This window comes from Ciona intestinalis, chromosome 9 (assembly GCF_000224145.3).
Source record: "Ciona intestinalis chromosome 9, KH, whole genome shotgun sequence".
Classification (NCBI taxonomy): domain Eukaryota; kingdom Metazoa; phylum Chordata; class Ascidiacea; order Phlebobranchia; family Cionidae; genus Ciona; species Ciona intestinalis.
The window spans coordinates 4,444,512-4,462,044 of NC_020174.2; the positions used below are offsets into that span (position 1 = coordinate 4,444,512).

Consider the following 17,533-nt stretch of genomic DNA (forward strand, 5'->3'; position numbering starts at 1 on the left):
CCTAATCTTTCGAACAAATTCTTTCTTAGCAAGGTAAATTGATTGCAGCAAGTGCGATGTGAAAAATATACCTGCACAACTTGATCAAAATTGTGTTTTTTTGCTTTTACTCCTTTTGAAATATTTTCATGCTATTGTTTGGTATGACGTAATATAGTATCTTCTCTTTTCTCTAAAAGAAAAACTACGTTCCAGATGAGTGCACAGTGGTGGGGTGACTCAAAGAGATTAAAACCAATCTCTTTGGGTGACTACTTTCGGTGCCTTGCGTGACTACGTAAGAGGGTTAAAATAATTTTGGAGTTCCCCAACTAACTTGCATAAACTCATTGGCTGGTGCGTTAGAGTTTATCCCAGTGGTAGACGTGTCGAAAGTTTAACCAGAGGTATCTCTGGTTTAACCGAAGTAACCTAACCAAGAGGGTTCTATCAGAGATCTATGGTTCATCAATTTAATGGCATGGTCTTTTTCTTATCCTTACGTATAGGAATCACAACATACTGTATCTTCTGTTGGTGGAAATATTGGGGTTGATATTTTAAATACAATTGATAATGTTTGTAAATTCGCATCTATAATCATATGCTATTTTTGTGAGACAGCGTTTTACTGCCTTCTTTGACTTGCGTTTAATTTCCAGACTTTTCGTTCGTTCATCGACGCAGTTTGTATTGTTTGAAACCGATTTTAATTTTTGCTATAGATTTTAATTATGTAACTGTTTTTATTAGCACAGAATGTTTATCATACCCGTTGCCAAGTTCTAATGCCATTGTAATATTTCAAAACGATGCACTAAGACTATAGACGACATGTAACAAAAATCGACATTGCCTAATACTAATAGTACACCATGTGGACAGCACTTAGCAAATTTTACCGCAGCTCTACCGGTTTCGATGCAAATGTTTAGTAATGACGTAATTCAGGAACGCGTCCAAAATATGTTTGTTCACAGCACATGGGTGGGGTGATCGTTGCACCACTCGCACCTAGGGATGCACATTACAGAATTTCGAATCCGTGAGATTCGAATCCTTTTGAATTCGAATCTAATTACGGGATTCGGTATTCTGTTTAATGACGTCATTACACGTCATCTCATATACTATATTAACAATTTTTGAAACTTATTAATTTTGAAAAAAAATATTTTTGTGTTTGTGGGACTTTCGAGAGTAAACGTTTCGTAACGTCTTTTCATAGCCTGCTATACGTTTCATGACGCAAAAACTACTCAATAGTACAATTTTTGATCATTTTACAACTCAAGATCCAACAAGGCTGTTATGAATGGGTCAATAAACTGACTTTTGTGGGTAAAATTTTTTTTTCCTATAAATATAAAAAGATTCGAAATTCTAGATTCGGAATTCTAGATTCGAATTAAAGTATTCTAGGATATCCTAGAATACCTAATTATTCTGTAATGTGCATCCCTACTCGCACCTTGGGCAAAAACCCATGGTCTTAAAATAACCCATAAGTTTCCGAACGTGGGTTCAAATGTCAAGTACAAAATGTTGTTTCAGTTATCCACATACCGTATCGGACACTATGCAGCAATATGTTTATATAATGATTGGTCTAAATGTATTTTGAAATTAAAAAAGTACAGTCTATAATACTATACTTTATTAAATTTTTCTAGAAATTTTTATAATCTTCTTTGTTTCTTTAATTGATTGCACACTTTTTGCCCGTTTAAAATGGAATCACAGGTAATTGTGTATTTATTTTAAATACAATTTTATGTTTACGCTGTTTTTCAGTATAGTCGAATAGGAGATCCGTGGAGATGCATTAATTAGGTTTTAAGATTTAGCATTCCTTTTTATAAATGCTTATCAATGCTTTCATGTTATCATTTTGCAGCTGCAGCTTGATCTTGCGGAAGTGTCACGACTGGAAAGCACAGTTCGAAGAGAACGACTGAAGAAACTTCTTTCTGCGGAAAAAACAAAGATCGAAAATGAAATTAAGCAACTTTCAGCTGTGTCTGCATCAGCTTCTGAAACCAAATCACCACCAAAACCTAAAATACCAACATCAACAATTACTTCATATGGTATGACTGCAGTACTTTGTGCAATGCACTGTTGAACTGCCCTCACAAACTAACCAGAAATATTTACTTTTATCTTATTCCTTCATGACCAAAAGTTGGTGCATTACAACCTTTTCATTTGCCTGCTGAGCAACAACACAAAAACTTCCTCAATCCTTCGTCTTTTTCCTCCAAAAAAATGGTCACAACACCACTGTAGTTCATAACCCAGTTAAACTTAAATGCATTTTATCAACAGCTTGGGACCAGACAGAAAAATTTGTCAAGATCTATGTATCCGATTTAAAAGGAGTACAAAGCTTAGACACAAGCAATGTTTCACTGAATGATGTAGGTCTTCATTACTGCCTACTGATTCGCAATCTCAATGGGAAGAATTACCAGTTTAACGTACCTAAGTTAGCTCATGAAGTGGAAATCCCAACTTACAAGGTTTGGACCGTGTGTACACCTCTATGCAAAACAGTGGAATCTTAAATGTTTTTAATCTTTGTCTGATAGGTTTTCTAAGTACCAATCATAATGCTAAAATAGATTTTCTTACCATTCTCCGACACTGTGACCGTAATATTGACTAAAATTTAATGCAAAACTTTGGTCACTTGATTAATTTTTTAAAAAATCTCCAAACAACAAATAATTTTTACTTATATGAAAAAATCTAATACTTTTAGTTAACAACTAACAGTCAAACCAAATGAAATATCCACTATTGATTTACTATCTAGGGTTTGAGAAACATTTGTTTAACAGAATTTATTGATTACACAATGATAGAAAAGACAAATCAGCTATTTAATAATTCTATTTACTCAATGTACTTTAATTTTCCAGTTAAAAACAGACATGGTTCTCATTATGTTCAAGAAGAAACAGCAAGAGAAATGGGAGGTTTTGAGTGAAAAAGACAAAGTAGCAAAAGCAAATAAGGAAAACAATTTTAAGTAAGTAATTAGACCCATTTGGAGGCAAACATTTGCTGTGTGTGTTTGCAGTCTGTTTTTCATTTCTTTACATGGTGTCACTAGAGAGCTTGCACATATTTGTTTAACGAGAAACTGTTAACTACAGCATAAGTTGGGCAGTAATCCAAAGCATATTATATATGGCCCTGGGCTACATACTTGAACATGTAATGTTTACTCCAACTCAGTACTCAGTAACAAGTGCAAATTGCCTTGTTCATTAACAAAAAAAAATTAAAAAAATAGAAAATATGATTGATACTCAGTAACTTACTTTATTCTTGCGTGGCCGGAAAACGACAGTTGTTATAACACGAGTGTACACCTCGTGCCAGCTTACTGTTACCATATATGTTACTTCGTGGGCGATTATTTTTCCCTTTTTTTATGTATGGCTGATAATTTGGACAACCCATTAGTGACCACTGGGTTGGAGCGACCAGTACAGATGTGCAGTGCACAATTCTATTTATAAATGCTTTTGTTTGGTATCTATTTTCATTTAAATCCTTTTTAAATTAAATCTATTATCTTAAAAATCAGTAGTTCAGCTTTAATTATTTTGGTCTGCAATAAAATTAATTTTTGTATCAAAAATATATTTCACTGATATTCTAATGAATTTCCTTCACCAGACCAGACATTGGTAAAGAAGCAGATCCGTCTGCTGGCATCATGGGTATGATGAAAAAGATGTATGACGAAGGAGATGACGAAATGAAGCGGACCATCGCAAAGGCATGGACCGAATCTCGTGATAAGCAAACGATGTGATCAGCAGTGCTTCCAGTTTTAAAACCGTCCGCCATCGTGGCGTTCTGTCTTGTTTAGAAAAAACGAATTATCGGGAACACTAAATAACTTCAGTCATATCTTGATAAAAATCTGATTAATTAATTAATAAATGTGTAAAGCAGTAATGTTTAAAATCACCATAGACTGTCATTTTTCTCGTATTTACTGCAATTGGTTGTGCTAAGACGTGTGCTTGTTCATAAAAGCCAGCATTGACAAAAAGTTAAGAGCCATTTTGATTTAACTTTATAAATTAGGCAAGTCACACATAACGTCAGTGCTTTTTTAATGGCTATTGGCGGGCTATGATCACGTAAAAAAGGAATTTTTGGAACTGCCAGGAATATTTTTAACAGATTAATTGTTCTTTTTAGCTTACATTCCGTATTTAAATATGGTCAACCTGCACGACATTTAAAATTATACAAAAGATGTAACACGTTTATCAGGATTATCTAGTGTACACCGGATAGGGCTAGGAACTTAGCATTGAACGCAATGTATTGTTTACCTCTTTACCCTAATCTAGATTAAGCATCTTTGATTACCAGGATTATACGCGCTACAAAGAATGCGCGCCGTTTAGTATTGTGTAAACGGATATCGCTATAGCACGTTATGTCCCATATTTCCTAGTCGTGGTTTTAATAACGCAGATTTAGACACGCGAGGACAAGTTTATATTTATTCTGTAAATTTCTTTGCTTATAATAAGATCAGGTTCGATTGGGTACGTTTCCTTGCTCCTTGTACGTCATATTTGGCAATAAACAATGAATATTTACAGAATTATGTAACTTCAGCCCCGCGACTATTAAAGAACGTTGTAAATAAACAAAACACCGGAAGATAGGATTTAGATACTTACAGTATCCCATCTTACCTCACGGTACTCTTCAATTAATTAAAACATTGATTATTTAATCCTATAACCTATCCACATTTCGTTGTACAGTAGACGCGCAAGTAGTTCCACATTTCGTTGTAAACCAACAAAATCCCATGAAACTGCGCGAAAACACGTCTTTGTGTAGTCGAAGTACCTAAGCTTGGAAGTGCGTGATAAAACCTTGCGCAGTCTCCACTATGATGTATGCGTGCGGATTTTAACACCGAGTTGTTCAAGTATAAGTGGCTCTTACGCGCTGTGTTGATAACAACTTACAGCCTGTAGTCTAGACGAGCCTTATGGCAACGAAATAACAACTGCTAAACCAAAACAGAGAACCTACGATAGCAAAACAGTGACACCGGACGTTACAATAGAGCCATGAGATATTTGTGGCTGTTGTGAACAGTTCCGCTTGTCCAGGAAGAGATATCACGGGCAAGCGCGTGTATTTCCGCCCAAGCAGCAACAGTAAAGCGGTTTTTCTGGATCGGGTACCATGAGATACTTGATACACATTGCAACAGCATGTTTAAGATTAATGAAAAGATAAGTGTATAAAAGTTAGAAGATGTATTTAGAATGATACAGGTTAAACGTGTTAGTGTCTGCCTGTCGATTAGAATATGGTAGCATTCTAATTCCATTAATAAGCTTAAAATAATTTCGGAGATCGTACAAAGAACTGATTAATTCTCCTTTAAACCACAAGCAGTGTATCATGGAAAACGTAAAAATCCTTTTTTGAGATGTCTTTGTATTCCATTCCCGTGCAATTAGATTCTAAGAAAAGTAGTTCTGGTGAATGCTTGTTTACTTCCATAAGAGCAGTTCGTGTATACAAACAACAAGGTGAGGGAGAGTGAATGCTGAGTATACAAAAAGACCAAGGAAAGAAAACACCGGAAAGCGGGAGGTTATCAAGTTAGATAGACCAGAGTATACGCCTCGGTAAAAGCAGCAATACTTCTGCCCAAAGTTTTTGATTTGATGAACTCGAAATATATAGTATAAGAATATCATCAATGGTACAAAGCATAAGCGGTGCGTATTAAACTGCATGTCACTTAGTCGGTACTGTATAACCTGCATGACTATATATATTTCGTAATATACTTAATAGATTTAACCATATAGATCTACTGTACAGTATATATATATATCTATATTACACGCGCGATGTGTAATATACCACGCATACGCGAATTTCTTGGGAGCAACTTAAGGTTACCATAAGGTACTTATGGGTATGCTCGGATATGACAATTACTATATAGTGACGCATCTGAGTTATAGAAATAAATGCGACCAGTAGACACACCTACGCATGACCTTTTGTTATTAAAGTTGCTGCAGTTTCACTGATAACACACCAGGTTACGGGCGGCCAGCTAAGAATATCAAGCGCCGCAGGAATGCGAACGACGCAGCCATTAGTCATAACCGATCCTTACGTATGGAGTATAGTCAGAGGTAAAGCTAGCCAGAAAGTTCATGTATGAAAAAGGCAAGGCGGTTTGTGTTTATAAATAGAATAAAATCAACGTGGGTTTCAATAAATACACCTCGCGAGAAGAGGCAACTACTGCTATGCATCTATCAACATGATATTTATTCAGCTGTAAAGATATATGTAGCAGGTGATATATGTCTAGTATTATAAACAGTCAGGCATAATTACGTGTCGGAATACAAGAGTGCGCACATCACACGATTTAGGAACAGTGATGCTCCATGTTTGTGTTTATTCGTGTTGTTTGCATATGAGTTCTTTACATCCTTGCGCATCCAAATTACCTAACCCGATTTCCGGTACGTCACGAAAATTGTGTGGAGTCGCAGGACCAACGGGTATTATAACACGTTCGCTAATATATATTAGCAGGGGGTCATTTATGTGTTTACGCAGCAAAGATGCTGCATTGGTGCAGAAAGCAAAGTATAATCAATGCAATTACTTTCTTCCCCCCGTTTTCTCGCAATTTGCAAAAGATGGTCACTACATCTATAGCGATGTTGATACAATTTGCGAAAAAGTAGAATGCAGCAACAAAATTCTTAAAACTTTTAAAGAACGGAGTATAAAAGGTCGCGTCATGACGGTTAATTAAACATTTAATAGGTCATTTTTTTGCAATTATAAACGGTTTAGACCACAATAGAACAGTTTGGGCTTTACCATGAAATACTGGGGTGGTACGCACTGCCGGTGTGACAGACACTTACGAAGAAATTGAAGAGGTAAAAAGGTTTGAGATATATAGGTAAACGCACATCAAATTGTTTCGTGTTGATATATTTTTTAAGTAGCTGAAACAGTTGCACAATATTTTGCAAACAGCGCGGCAACGATTTGCAGAGGTAAATAGCCCAGTGGGTTTCCTCTGTATTGGGTCAGTGCGTAATCCGCTCTCATTTAATGCACCATTTTAATTAGAAGCTTCAGTCAGGCAATTTGTAAGCGACGTTACAGTACAGCCGACGGTACCATTTTTGTAGATGCAGACATCGTGTACGTGTTTATCAGACAACAGTGCTTTGGCCTATGCCCGATTAGGTGTACTTAAACAAGACCACAGTTCAGCCACAGACAGTTCCGGTTTCCTATGGAACTCGTGTGGAACATAAAAGTTACAGCGACAACTGTTCTAGCACCTCGAATCAGACGTGTCGATAAAATTAGGCGTTGGTGTCTGAGTTTCACCGTCCTTTAACAACGCTATAGCTACGTAATACGCACACCAGTTTGCGTATTGCGAACTTTAACTTACGATGGGGAGATTTAGCGTGATAAAGCGTGTAAGAATTTTCATTGACGTATGACAGCGGCATAACGTGGACTGAGTTGCTCTATTATTGCCTTGTAATGTAAATTTAGAAATTACACTACAGCGGTCCGACACTTTTTATATGGTTGACAATGTCATAAGTTTTGTAAGCCATTATGTACCGAGGCGTTGGCTGGTTTAAAAAAGAAATAGGATAGGCCGACGACGTACATTCGGTTTATTTGACGCGGCGGTTTTGTTGTCAGTCACGGCCTAAGCCTGTGTAAAGGTATTAGCCCGAAATTTTCTATACTAGTGCAACGATCCATACAGTCCGTACCGGACAGTTCCTACTACCCTAGGTTTGTCGGAATTTGCGTCTTGATTAGTTAACTGTGCCTGCTGAATTTATTGGACAGCATTCTATGTGACTCATTCTCTCGGGCGGAACCTTTTTCTAGTGCAGCAGCGCGATCGAGTACTAGTTTGTTTCTGTTGTTATTTTGCAGTTAAACCAGAGCACCCATTTATGTCAATGCGACAGTTTAGCCTTAGCACATTATACCTGATGCTAGTCAAAGAACAAAGATGTCAGTTTATATTTGGTTCTACTTGCATAATTAGTAACCGAGTGATTGATGTGGTTATTTTTTGGGTGTATGAATAGTACGTAATACGTATCGCGGATTTTTTGAACCTATGTCGTGCTGCTACATCATGTCAGCTTATATAGACACTAAACTATAAAAGATGGCAGTTTGATTGAGCGACAAAATTTACATAAATTTTATAATGACGGATTACATCACTCTCGCAGCATGACTTTTCGAAATTATTTAAAAGACAAGAGATGCTTGCTGGGTAGCAAAGGCTTCTGTGCATTTGCTATGTTGCAGCATGTGATTGTCTTTCGCCCTCGTATAAAATACCATTAATATTATAATGATGTTTCCAACCATAGCCTTATACAACACTGTTTCTATGGTAAGCTGATAATTTGACGTAAAATGCTAAATAAATAAGCCCTACCGACGCAATTGGTTTAAAATTCAGGGATATGAAAAAAATATTGGTAGTAGGCAGGAAAGATGGGACGTTTTACAAAAATCAAGATATTATAGTCTTTCAAGTTCAAGTTGTTACATTCAAATAAACGTTTCTTGCTTCCGTTCCAGGTCTATAGCTATAACATAATATAATATAAGACGATCTGCACATGTCAGTTTGCTGATGTTTACCGAAATGAATTCTACGACAGAATATAATTTGACGATGGGTACCAGTGTAAGCAACTTCATGCACTTAAAACCTGGTAAATTATTTTTTAAATGACGAAATAAACCTAACATGTTCATGTCACACAGATCTGTGTTTTTTCACAATGCATAAAATATAGATACATGTTGTAGATCTCATTTTTTGTTTGTTTTAATAGTATTGTATTTTCTGGTATTCTCTGTTTATGTGTTGTAATCTGTTTGTTCTGTTTCCAGAACCACTATGTTTGACGTCGAAATAGGTACAAATTATAAGCTTATGTCTGTGGTATTGAAGGTTAATCTAAGGCCGATAATAACCTTAACTTTTGTCTTTGTTTTTATGATAGATCCGAGGACCAAAGATTGGTTCTTGGTGGACAACCCAACGTACCCGGTTGCGATTGTACTGCTGTATCTTGTCTTCTGTTTCAGCACCGAGAGTATAATGAAAGACCGCCCTGCAGTCAATCTTCGATGGCTATTTGTGACATATTACGCAGTCTGCGTTCTGCTTTCAATCTACATATCCATTGAGGTGTGTATAAGTATGATAAAATATCTCACTGGCGCCTTAGTGTAACCGCCTCATTCACCAGGCCCTACGCTGCTATATAGGCTATCAGTTTGCATACATTTTGCGGTGAATTGCCTTCCGGAAAAATCGATACCACTAAAGACCAAACTGGTAGGCAACGGTCGGTGTTATTGTGCTTTTCAGTACTAAATCATATACAACGATGAAATCATTGTTATTGCCGTTTTAAAGTTATGTGGTTATCAGTAATAGAACAGAAAACTGTTTCATTAAAGCCGTGTTAAAAGAATCGAGGTTTAATGGCGAACCTATACGTCGCTCTGGGAACTCAATTATTCGCCCTGTAATTTGCTGGCAACCATATTTTGAATTTCTTTTAGATTTTAATTCATGGATTTCCCACTCTGTATAACGCGTTTTGTCCTGCCATCACTCCAGCTTATCAGAACAGCCCATCGGGTATGAGGGTAAGTTTTAAATGCCAAATCCTAGCTTCTCGTTAATCGCGTACCTCGGTCTATTAACGTGTAGCCAAACCTAATAACAAAATATAATTATGCAGAAGCTCATACATTATGTCACCCAATTTAAGTCAATGTGTCACTAATCGATGATTTGTTACTAGGCACCTTATATAAACATGTATATATATGTTACTTGCTATTATGTAAACATTTTATCTCATATGAACTTGTGTTTTTTTATACATAATCATGTTCGGACAGGTTTGCTCAGCAGTGTGGGTCTTTTACATGACGAAGTACTTGAAGTTATTTGACACAGTACCACTTATGCTGCAGCGTAAGTTCGACCGAATCAACTCCTACCATATCTACCACCACTGTAGCATGACGCTTATGATATGGTTCCACGTCAAATATTACGTAGACGGCCCTGGTGCGTATATAGTTGCACTATAAATACATGCACTGTGTAAAATTACTTGGTACACGAGATTTCTTTACAGCAACTGCACTCCCGTTAAACCTATATACCCGTGCCATTACGTTGTTGCCATCGTAACAAAGACAACGTTCGTGTATTTCCTGAATGTTTATAGTTTAGGAACTACGCACAGTGTCGGTTAAAGTAAGCCGTTAGCATGGTCGAACACATTATTGTAAAATGTCGTGACGTCATGGGTATGACATAAGCCCCCGACCGCGAACCATCGATCATTTTATACAGACGGCCCGATATTTAACTGTTGTATATATATAATTACTTGGATTTTAAGCGAACCGGAAGACAAACTGCTTGTTTACCTGTCTAGATGTTCTCGGAATTTTGCTAAATTCACTCTTTCACATCTTGGTGTATGGCTACTACGGGATGAACGCATTCGGGCCAAGCATGCGCAAATATCTGTGGTGGAAAAAGTACATTATCAAAATGCACATGGTAAGTTAAAACTCGTACAGTTGTTATATGAAGCGGAATTAAGGCTGCAGAAACAGTTTTAGCGTATAGCTTTGTTACTCGATTGAGTATTTAAATTTTATGTTTTAAAAATTTCACGACTAAAAATAAAGCACACCACGATACGCGTCACGCGCTGGACACATGCGTTTGACCACGACGTCAGAAATATCTTTTCTAGAAGGCAATAAAGCCGCCAAATGACCTAGTATATGCTTGGATTACAATTTGTGAGTTAATTGGGACCTGCCTTATGTTTATGTGAATTTCACCTAAGAGTGTGTAGGACTGGGTTCCGCTTGTGAAACTAAATATAAATAAATGGCATAACTAAAATTGCAATTATTGAATACTGGTCGTGCATACTAATGGTCACGTATACGACCTGAAAATAAAGATTTTTTGGCGACTGGATGACTGTTGTGGCTTATGATTGTTATGATCTGTCACTACCGTGGTTTTGGTAAGTTAAAACAGGCGTATAGCATATTGAGAACGTGTTTGCCTTCCGTTCTCAAACTAGTTGAAAACCGGACATTATAGTTCATATTGTAGCATGTATCTGACAACCAAGTCTTGGATAACCCACAACGTTTGTTGCATAAATGTTCAGCGTATGTATTGCGGAAATTATACACCGTGGGCTAATACTTGTGGTTTGATAGGTACTCAAAAAGTTCACTGCCTTTTGTGGTGACACCGATTTACTCAAAGCTATTTACGTTATTGTTACTCTTAATGTGGGGTAATATGGGACACTTATAGCACATAACACAAACATTCTGATCGTGTTTTAAGCAATTAACAACGGTCTATGGGAGTCAGGAAGATACGGTTTTATAATTCTTTGAATGTTGTTTGTTTACCACCAAATGGGACGAGAAAATGGAATGAAACGATTTCCCATTTTCCCCTCCTCTGACCCTTCTAATATATTTATAAGTTTATGTGGTATTCCGTATATGCACTTTTAAAGTTCTTACGGTTGTCTTGACTTAACTGATATAAAACTGTTTAGGTGGAATTCTGGACCATTATTTTAACCGACATGTATTATGCCATTATTAACTGCAACAACAAAGGCTGGGTGCACTTGGGAGTTGTCATCGATGTGTGCCTATTGACAGTCATGATTCTTGCGGTCGGTCACCCAAGTTCAACTGCGGACCCGAAGGAAAAGCACGACTAGGACAGCAGTAGGCAAGAACCTTGAAGGGACTCAGCTCTAAGTCAATTTAAATTACGTCCTGATTCTGCAATGACGTAGGCGCAACCAAGTTGGCCCACATGATACCTATCCGGAAATAGAGAATGAGTATCACACCAAGCAAGCTAACATTGTGAATGTGGGTGAAGCCTCGAGTAGTTGTAATGCACGTGCCGCGTGTTTAATTCACCGAGTCGTCGAATATTTTTCAGTTCAATCATCGTTTTATATTTTCATTTTTGTTCGTACTGTGACATCATCGTTTTGTTTGTACTTTTAACTTACACATGTATGCGTTATTCTGCCCAAACAATCGTTTTATTTAACAAACTTCAACGCTGTTTCTAAGCCACATGCTTTTAAGAACTCATGCTGCCTGATATTAAAGATGTATATACGGCTTGCTGTGTGCGAACTGCCAGTATTGCCCATAAATAAAACAGTGGGCCATCTAATAGTTTTAACAAGATCATAGCAATGTGAGAATAAAATGCGGGCTGGGATTAACACTTGAAGGCGTCAATCAAGGTGACCGTGTGGCATTTTAGTACGTTATATATCGAGTGTGGGAACATTCAATCAACTGTGTCGGTATATCAATCAGATCATAAGCTTAAAAGTTCCCCAGTGGTTTCATCCATTTGGGCAAGAGCTTTCTAGTGGTCGCTGTCATGCCGGTTACGTATTCAATGAATACGACCTCGGAATTGCCTCAATCTATCTGGGAAATAGTAGCTGTCAGATCGTATCAATAGTCCTGGGTTTGTGGTCTGGTGTCAAAGGATTCCACTGGGAAAGACTTGCGTAGCGGTTTGCCAAAGAAACAGTTGGTATTAAAATAAGGAAGTGATTAGAATTCCTCGCCTGTTAACGGTGTAACGGCTTGACCGGAGAAACGAACCTCCGTATCGAAGGTCTTGTTTGTTGTGATCACCTTTAGTTTAGACACTGACTTGACCTGTAAATATTTACCACAACACAACGGCCTAGGCAGCTTTAAATCTTTAAGTGGTAAAATGTTATAAACAGGCAATACTTTGTTCATTAAAATCGACCCTGGGAAAACCCCTACGTGATAAAAGCTTTAACAGCCACAGTTGGCTCTGGTACTCTGGTCTGTAATGCAAAGGTACGGTAGAAAGGGGAAGTGTTACGTCAATGTTTAACGCCCAAACGATTGTTTTAGCGCTTTCGCTTCACAATAGCCTTGGGCGTTAGTTTTATTTGTGTTGTTGAGCCTGCTAAACGTCAATTATTCATTTATTCATTCAATCAAGTGCTTGATAAATATCTGGTCATGTACGGTCACATTTTGTCATAATTGTTATGCTTTTAAAGTATTTACCACTAGATACATTTGTGTGCTAGGTTGAATGGAAGGCTCCTTACTATAATCTTTTAAGATTATAGATTTGTTTTTCCAAGTCACATTTAGTAGGTTTTATATTGGTTTATGACTTTATATACAAAGTAAGGACCTTCTAACATTCTTTTTGTAACAGCCACTTACAAAATGTTGGGTATAAACTCATGGCACCAGTGTAGCATTTTCATATGTCTGTATGTAGGCTACATGTTTTATATTTTCAACCGAAAGTCCTTCTCATTTGTAATTCCTAACATTGTTGAGACCGATGGTCTAAACTCTGGCGATGTGGGTACAATTCTCAGTGCCCAAGCTGTGGCCTATGGCATTGGAAAGTTTGTAAGTGGCATGCTGGTTGATCGGTTTAGTGCTACTAAACTGTTTTGTGCTGGTCTTTGTCTATGCGGTGCATCCAACATTTTGTTCAGTGTTTCACCACCTGGGTACTTCAGTGTTTTGTGGTTTTTCAATGGATTGGTTCAGGGACCTGGATGGCCATCATGTGCCATAATGCTGAAAAAGTGAGTAGCATACATTGGCCATTTGTTTGCTGAATTTGGATTTTGTACTTGCTACTTTTTATTAACTAAATCAAGAGGAACATTAAACAATACAAAATTGTGATCACTGTAATCTCAGGTGGTTTTCTCCAGCTGTATTTGGAACACTTTGGAGTTCATTGAGCACATCTATGAATGTTCCAGCAAGTTTGGGGCCAATTGCTTGCTCAGTATTCATTGCATGGTCAAGTGGGTCTTGGAGACCTGTCATGCTATTTTTTGGGGGTGCTTCCATCTGTGTCTCATTTGGATCACTCTTTGTACTTAAAGACAGACCAGAAGATGTTGGTCTGACTTTGGAAATGCTAACAGGTGAGAAGAAGATAGCAGAAGATCAAAAGAAGAATAAAGAGTCTACAATGACCAAATCAAAACATTCCACTTGGTCAAGAATTTTATCTAGTCCTTACACTTATGTGGTCTGTGGTGGGTTTCTTGTGAGTCTAATAATCAAAGGAGTCGTGTGTGATTGGGGCTCTTTGTATTTGATACAGGTATGTTAAGACTGGGTTTTCTTAATAAAACTAGTTTAGAAACCCGTTTTTCAACTGCAGTTATCATTAACAAGATCATGCTGATAGCTACTTGTGTGTGTTGACACTTTCAGCCTTAAATTCTTGGTAATTATGCATTTTTTAAAATACTCTAAGTGTATCAACTGTTATATTTTTTACAGGAAAAACAAGGAGACCAGTTCCTGACAGGTGCCTTTTTGGGAACTTTAGAGTTGGGTGGTGTTATTGGAAGCATAGCTTCAGGTTTGTATACAGGATTTAAAATTTTGGAGTTTTTCTTATTTTGTTATACTACTTTTCAGGTTACTTAAGTGACGTAGCTGTTGCAAAGATAGGAATTAAGCAAATTGGGCAACCAAGGCACTTTGTCCTCTTTGTGCTATTCCCACTTCTGTTCTTATCTATGTATGCATTGCGTGTAATTGTGACAGACTTGCCCAGCCAACAAACCTTTGTCAATGGACTTGGATTTGTCCTAGGATTTTGTATGTATGGTATCATCAGCCTTGTTGGAGTACTGGCTTTGGAAAATTCTGCAGATGACATTGCAGGTATGCATGTTTTTGTCGTTATAAAGTTAGGCATCATTTATAACGAAGCTGTTCATCACATTACTTTATATAGAATAATTTCAAAACTTTTTGTATAAAAATCTATTCACAGGCACCACACATGCTTTTTGTGCTCTCTTGGGGAACGTTGGACTTACATTGGCAGGTTTACCATTCTCTGCGGTCATGGAATACTTATCCTGGAATGGCGCCCTACAACTCTGTGAACTTTCCATTATTATTTCGTTTCTTTTGTTTGTTTTCGCCCAACGATCAAGTTGTCGTATTGGCGACCAGATCAAAGAAGACTAGCAAAATTTTAAATGATTTACTGTGTTTTGAGCTTAGTTGTGTTTTCACATTGCCTGTGTATACGTATATGGTTTTAATGTGCAATTGAATATTTATTTATTCTAGTTTTAATTTTCTGTTACTAAGACTGAACCTCGTAAATGTAATTAAATGTATGCAGCCTTAAAAACTGTTTACACTGTTACATCTTCAGATAGCACTTGAACTGTGAGACTCTTGTACACGATGATGGAACGCCTATATTTAAAATAAAAATAAGCCGTGTTGATAAACTATACATGCCCATTTATCGTGTTTAAACCTGCGAAAAAGTAAACAAAGTCTAGATAAAAAACTTACATTTAACCGGGGACGATAAAATTACCGCTCATGAAATTGACGGGTGAGTCTGCTTTGAGGTAATTTTTCTTTTTGCCAGCACGGATTTTTCGGTAAGCATGTTGTAAATTTAACGGTAGATATTGCCTAAAAACAGGATTTATACAGCATTGATGCAAGCTAAACTTTTAGGATAAATAAGGGAAATCAATATAGCTGTTACGGCGCTAAAATTTTATTACGAAGCTTTTTAGTAAACGCTTATAGCATTATGTACGGCGTAGCAAACCAAATCCCGAGAACTTGTGTCAAGTTTTGATAGTTTCAAGTTAATATGTGTTGAAAGCTCAGATTATGAAGAATGATATGCATTATCAATGCTTCGAATTTTAACGAAACGTATTTTGTCTTCAGTACAAATTCTGCTTCACAATGTCGGCGCATCTGCAATGGATGATTATCAGGAATAATTCCTGTCATCTGATCAAACGAAATGATATGCAGTTCACCAAGGAACAAAACAACCTGAGGAATAAGAACAGTTTCAGGTACACAGAGATTTATTAATGGGCGTGTGTACTGTGTAGATTGTAAAAAAACTATTTTCCCGCAAAAAAAACAATTTTTTTAATCTTAGCAGTACATTTTGCATTTAAGGATGTTTTAAATGCTCAAAGTCGTATTAGGTAGTTTTACATCGTCCACTGAATTGGCAGTGTCAAAACGCACCCATTGTGTTATAGAAGCAATTTCAAAGTGCACGGTTGTCGTTTCTTGTAATATCTTTGATTAGCTAATGTTATTTATCTGCAGCGAAGGCGCAAAGATATTACTGTTAAAAGTGTTTTCTCAATAAAATTTGTTTTGTATTTAACTATTCGTATAGTTCTTAACTGTTTAAGAGTTCTGTATATATTGTCAACATTTTCTTAAATTCCCTCATACAACGGCCCACACTGAAGAGATAATATGACTAACTACAACATTTTCCCCCTAATATTGCTCCTATTGTACAATCTGTATATTAACACTGATGGTCCTTTTTGTAAGAATAGACACCACCACCACTGATCCATGCAAAACTTAGCCCAGTTATCTAGTTGCGATATTGTGTATTTGTATGTGATATTAATTACGTGTATTTAATCTGTTGCCAGACACCCATAATATCTTCCTGAGTTACTGTATAATAATTGTTTATGCTGTGAAATTTGTGTTTAGATACAATGGTTTAATCCACAAGAAAACTGTTGGAGTTGAAGCCGATCCAAATGGAAAGGGGGTTGTTTTGGTTACCAAGAAGCCAAAGAGTATGTTTGTATTGTGGTGTTTTTATTTTACGTAGTTTGTATGTTTAAGGTTGAAATAATGTACTCTGGTTATCTGAAGTAAATGTAAAGGCATTAACATTGTGATAAAGCTTAGCTACCACTGTTGTATGTATCATTTGGCAAGACACTTAATGGCCAATGTTACAACCTAGTAGTTCTGTATGTGTTGTCTAAATCGTTAGTCATACTGACTCATACATAACAATTATTGAAGTATATTTGCCCAATAAGCTACGTGGCATCTCCAGTGTTATATCCACTGGCATTGCCTGGCAAAACAGGATTAATAGGTTTCTTTATTAATTTAATGTTGGAAATGTAAAAACCCACTTGCTTTTGCTATAGCCATTTTTTCAGTATTTAAGATATTTATTTGCGTAACAAAATATAGTACGGATGTTTTTATTGTTTTTTCAGTGGTCAACAAGCCAGGCCAATCTGAGAACCGCACAACATTAACCAAGGGCGGGCGTAGAACCATTCGTACCATCAAGAGAACAATCCGTAAGAACAGTTACAGAAAGGATCTACGTATGGCTGCCATTCGTCGTGCCTGTGCTATCATGAAGAGCCAAAAGGCAGCAAAATAAACCATCAATACATATAAGTTTGTTTGAATCTGCATTCATATTTTACCAGATATTTACATACAGGTACAGGACACAGGTTATGAC

General features: G+C 36.9%; 4 protein-coding genes across 6 annotated transcripts; all 4 read left to right on the forward strand.

The window, feature by feature from the left end:
- Window positions 1-1,630: 1,630 nt before the first annotated feature.
- Window positions 1,631-4,272, forward strand: LOC100183666 (calcyclin-binding protein). Its single transcript, XM_002131194.5, has 5 exons — window positions 1,631-1,722; window positions 1,877-2,069; window positions 2,308-2,501; window positions 2,904-3,013; window positions 3,670-4,272. The coding sequence occupies exons 1-5, from the start codon at window positions 1,711-1,713 to the stop codon at window positions 3,806-3,808; spliced, it is 648 nt and encodes a 215-aa protein (XP_002131230.1). The 5' UTR covers window positions 1,631-1,710; the 3' UTR covers window positions 3,809-4,272.
- Window positions 4,273-8,635: 4,363 nt separating this feature from the next.
- Window positions 8,636-12,370, forward strand: LOC100186020 (elongation of very long chain fatty acids protein 4). 2 transcript variants are annotated; one of them, XM_002131050.5, is made up of 6 exons: window positions 8,636-8,798; window positions 9,093-9,280; window positions 9,661-9,747; window positions 10,006-10,177; window positions 10,554-10,681; window positions 11,718-12,370. In XM_002131050.5, exons 1-6 carry the CDS (start codon window positions 8,717-8,719, stop codon window positions 11,886-11,888), a joined length of 828 nt encoding a protein of 275 aa, XP_002131086.1. In that variant the 5' UTR covers window positions 8,636-8,716; the 3' UTR covers window positions 11,889-12,370. The 2 variants fall into 2 exon arrangements, with proteins under 2 accessions (XP_002131086.1, XP_002131075.1); XM_002131039.5 differs by lacking the exon at window positions 8,636-8,798 and adding an exon at window positions 8,899-9,005.
- Window positions 12,371-12,989: 619 nt separating this feature from the next.
- Window positions 12,990-15,485, forward strand: LOC100175839 (glucose-6-phosphate exchanger SLC37A4-like). Its single transcript, XM_002130861.5, has 5 exons — window positions 12,990-13,793; window positions 13,912-14,326; window positions 14,509-14,590; window positions 14,650-14,898; window positions 15,011-15,485. The coding sequence occupies exons 1-5, from the start codon at window positions 13,420-13,422 to the stop codon at window positions 15,208-15,210; spliced, it is 1,320 nt and encodes a 439-aa protein (XP_002130897.1). The 5' UTR covers window positions 12,990-13,419; the 3' UTR covers window positions 15,211-15,485.
- LOC100178150 (60S ribosomal protein L28-like) lies at window positions 15,423-17,477 on the forward strand. 2 transcript variants are annotated; one of them, XM_002130757.5, is made up of 4 exons: window positions 15,423-15,592; window positions 15,943-16,076; window positions 16,750-16,838; window positions 17,277-17,477. In XM_002130757.5, the coding sequence occupies exons 2-4, from the start codon at window positions 15,961-15,963 to the stop codon at window positions 17,447-17,449; spliced, it is 378 nt and encodes a 125-aa protein (XP_002130793.1). In that variant the 5' UTR covers window positions 15,423-15,592; window positions 15,943-15,960; the 3' UTR covers window positions 17,450-17,477. The 2 variants fall into 2 exon arrangements, with proteins under 2 accessions (XP_002130793.1, XP_002130777.1); XM_002130741.4 differs by having other exon boundaries at window positions 15,559-15,641.
- Window positions 17,478-17,533: the final 56 nt, after the last annotated feature.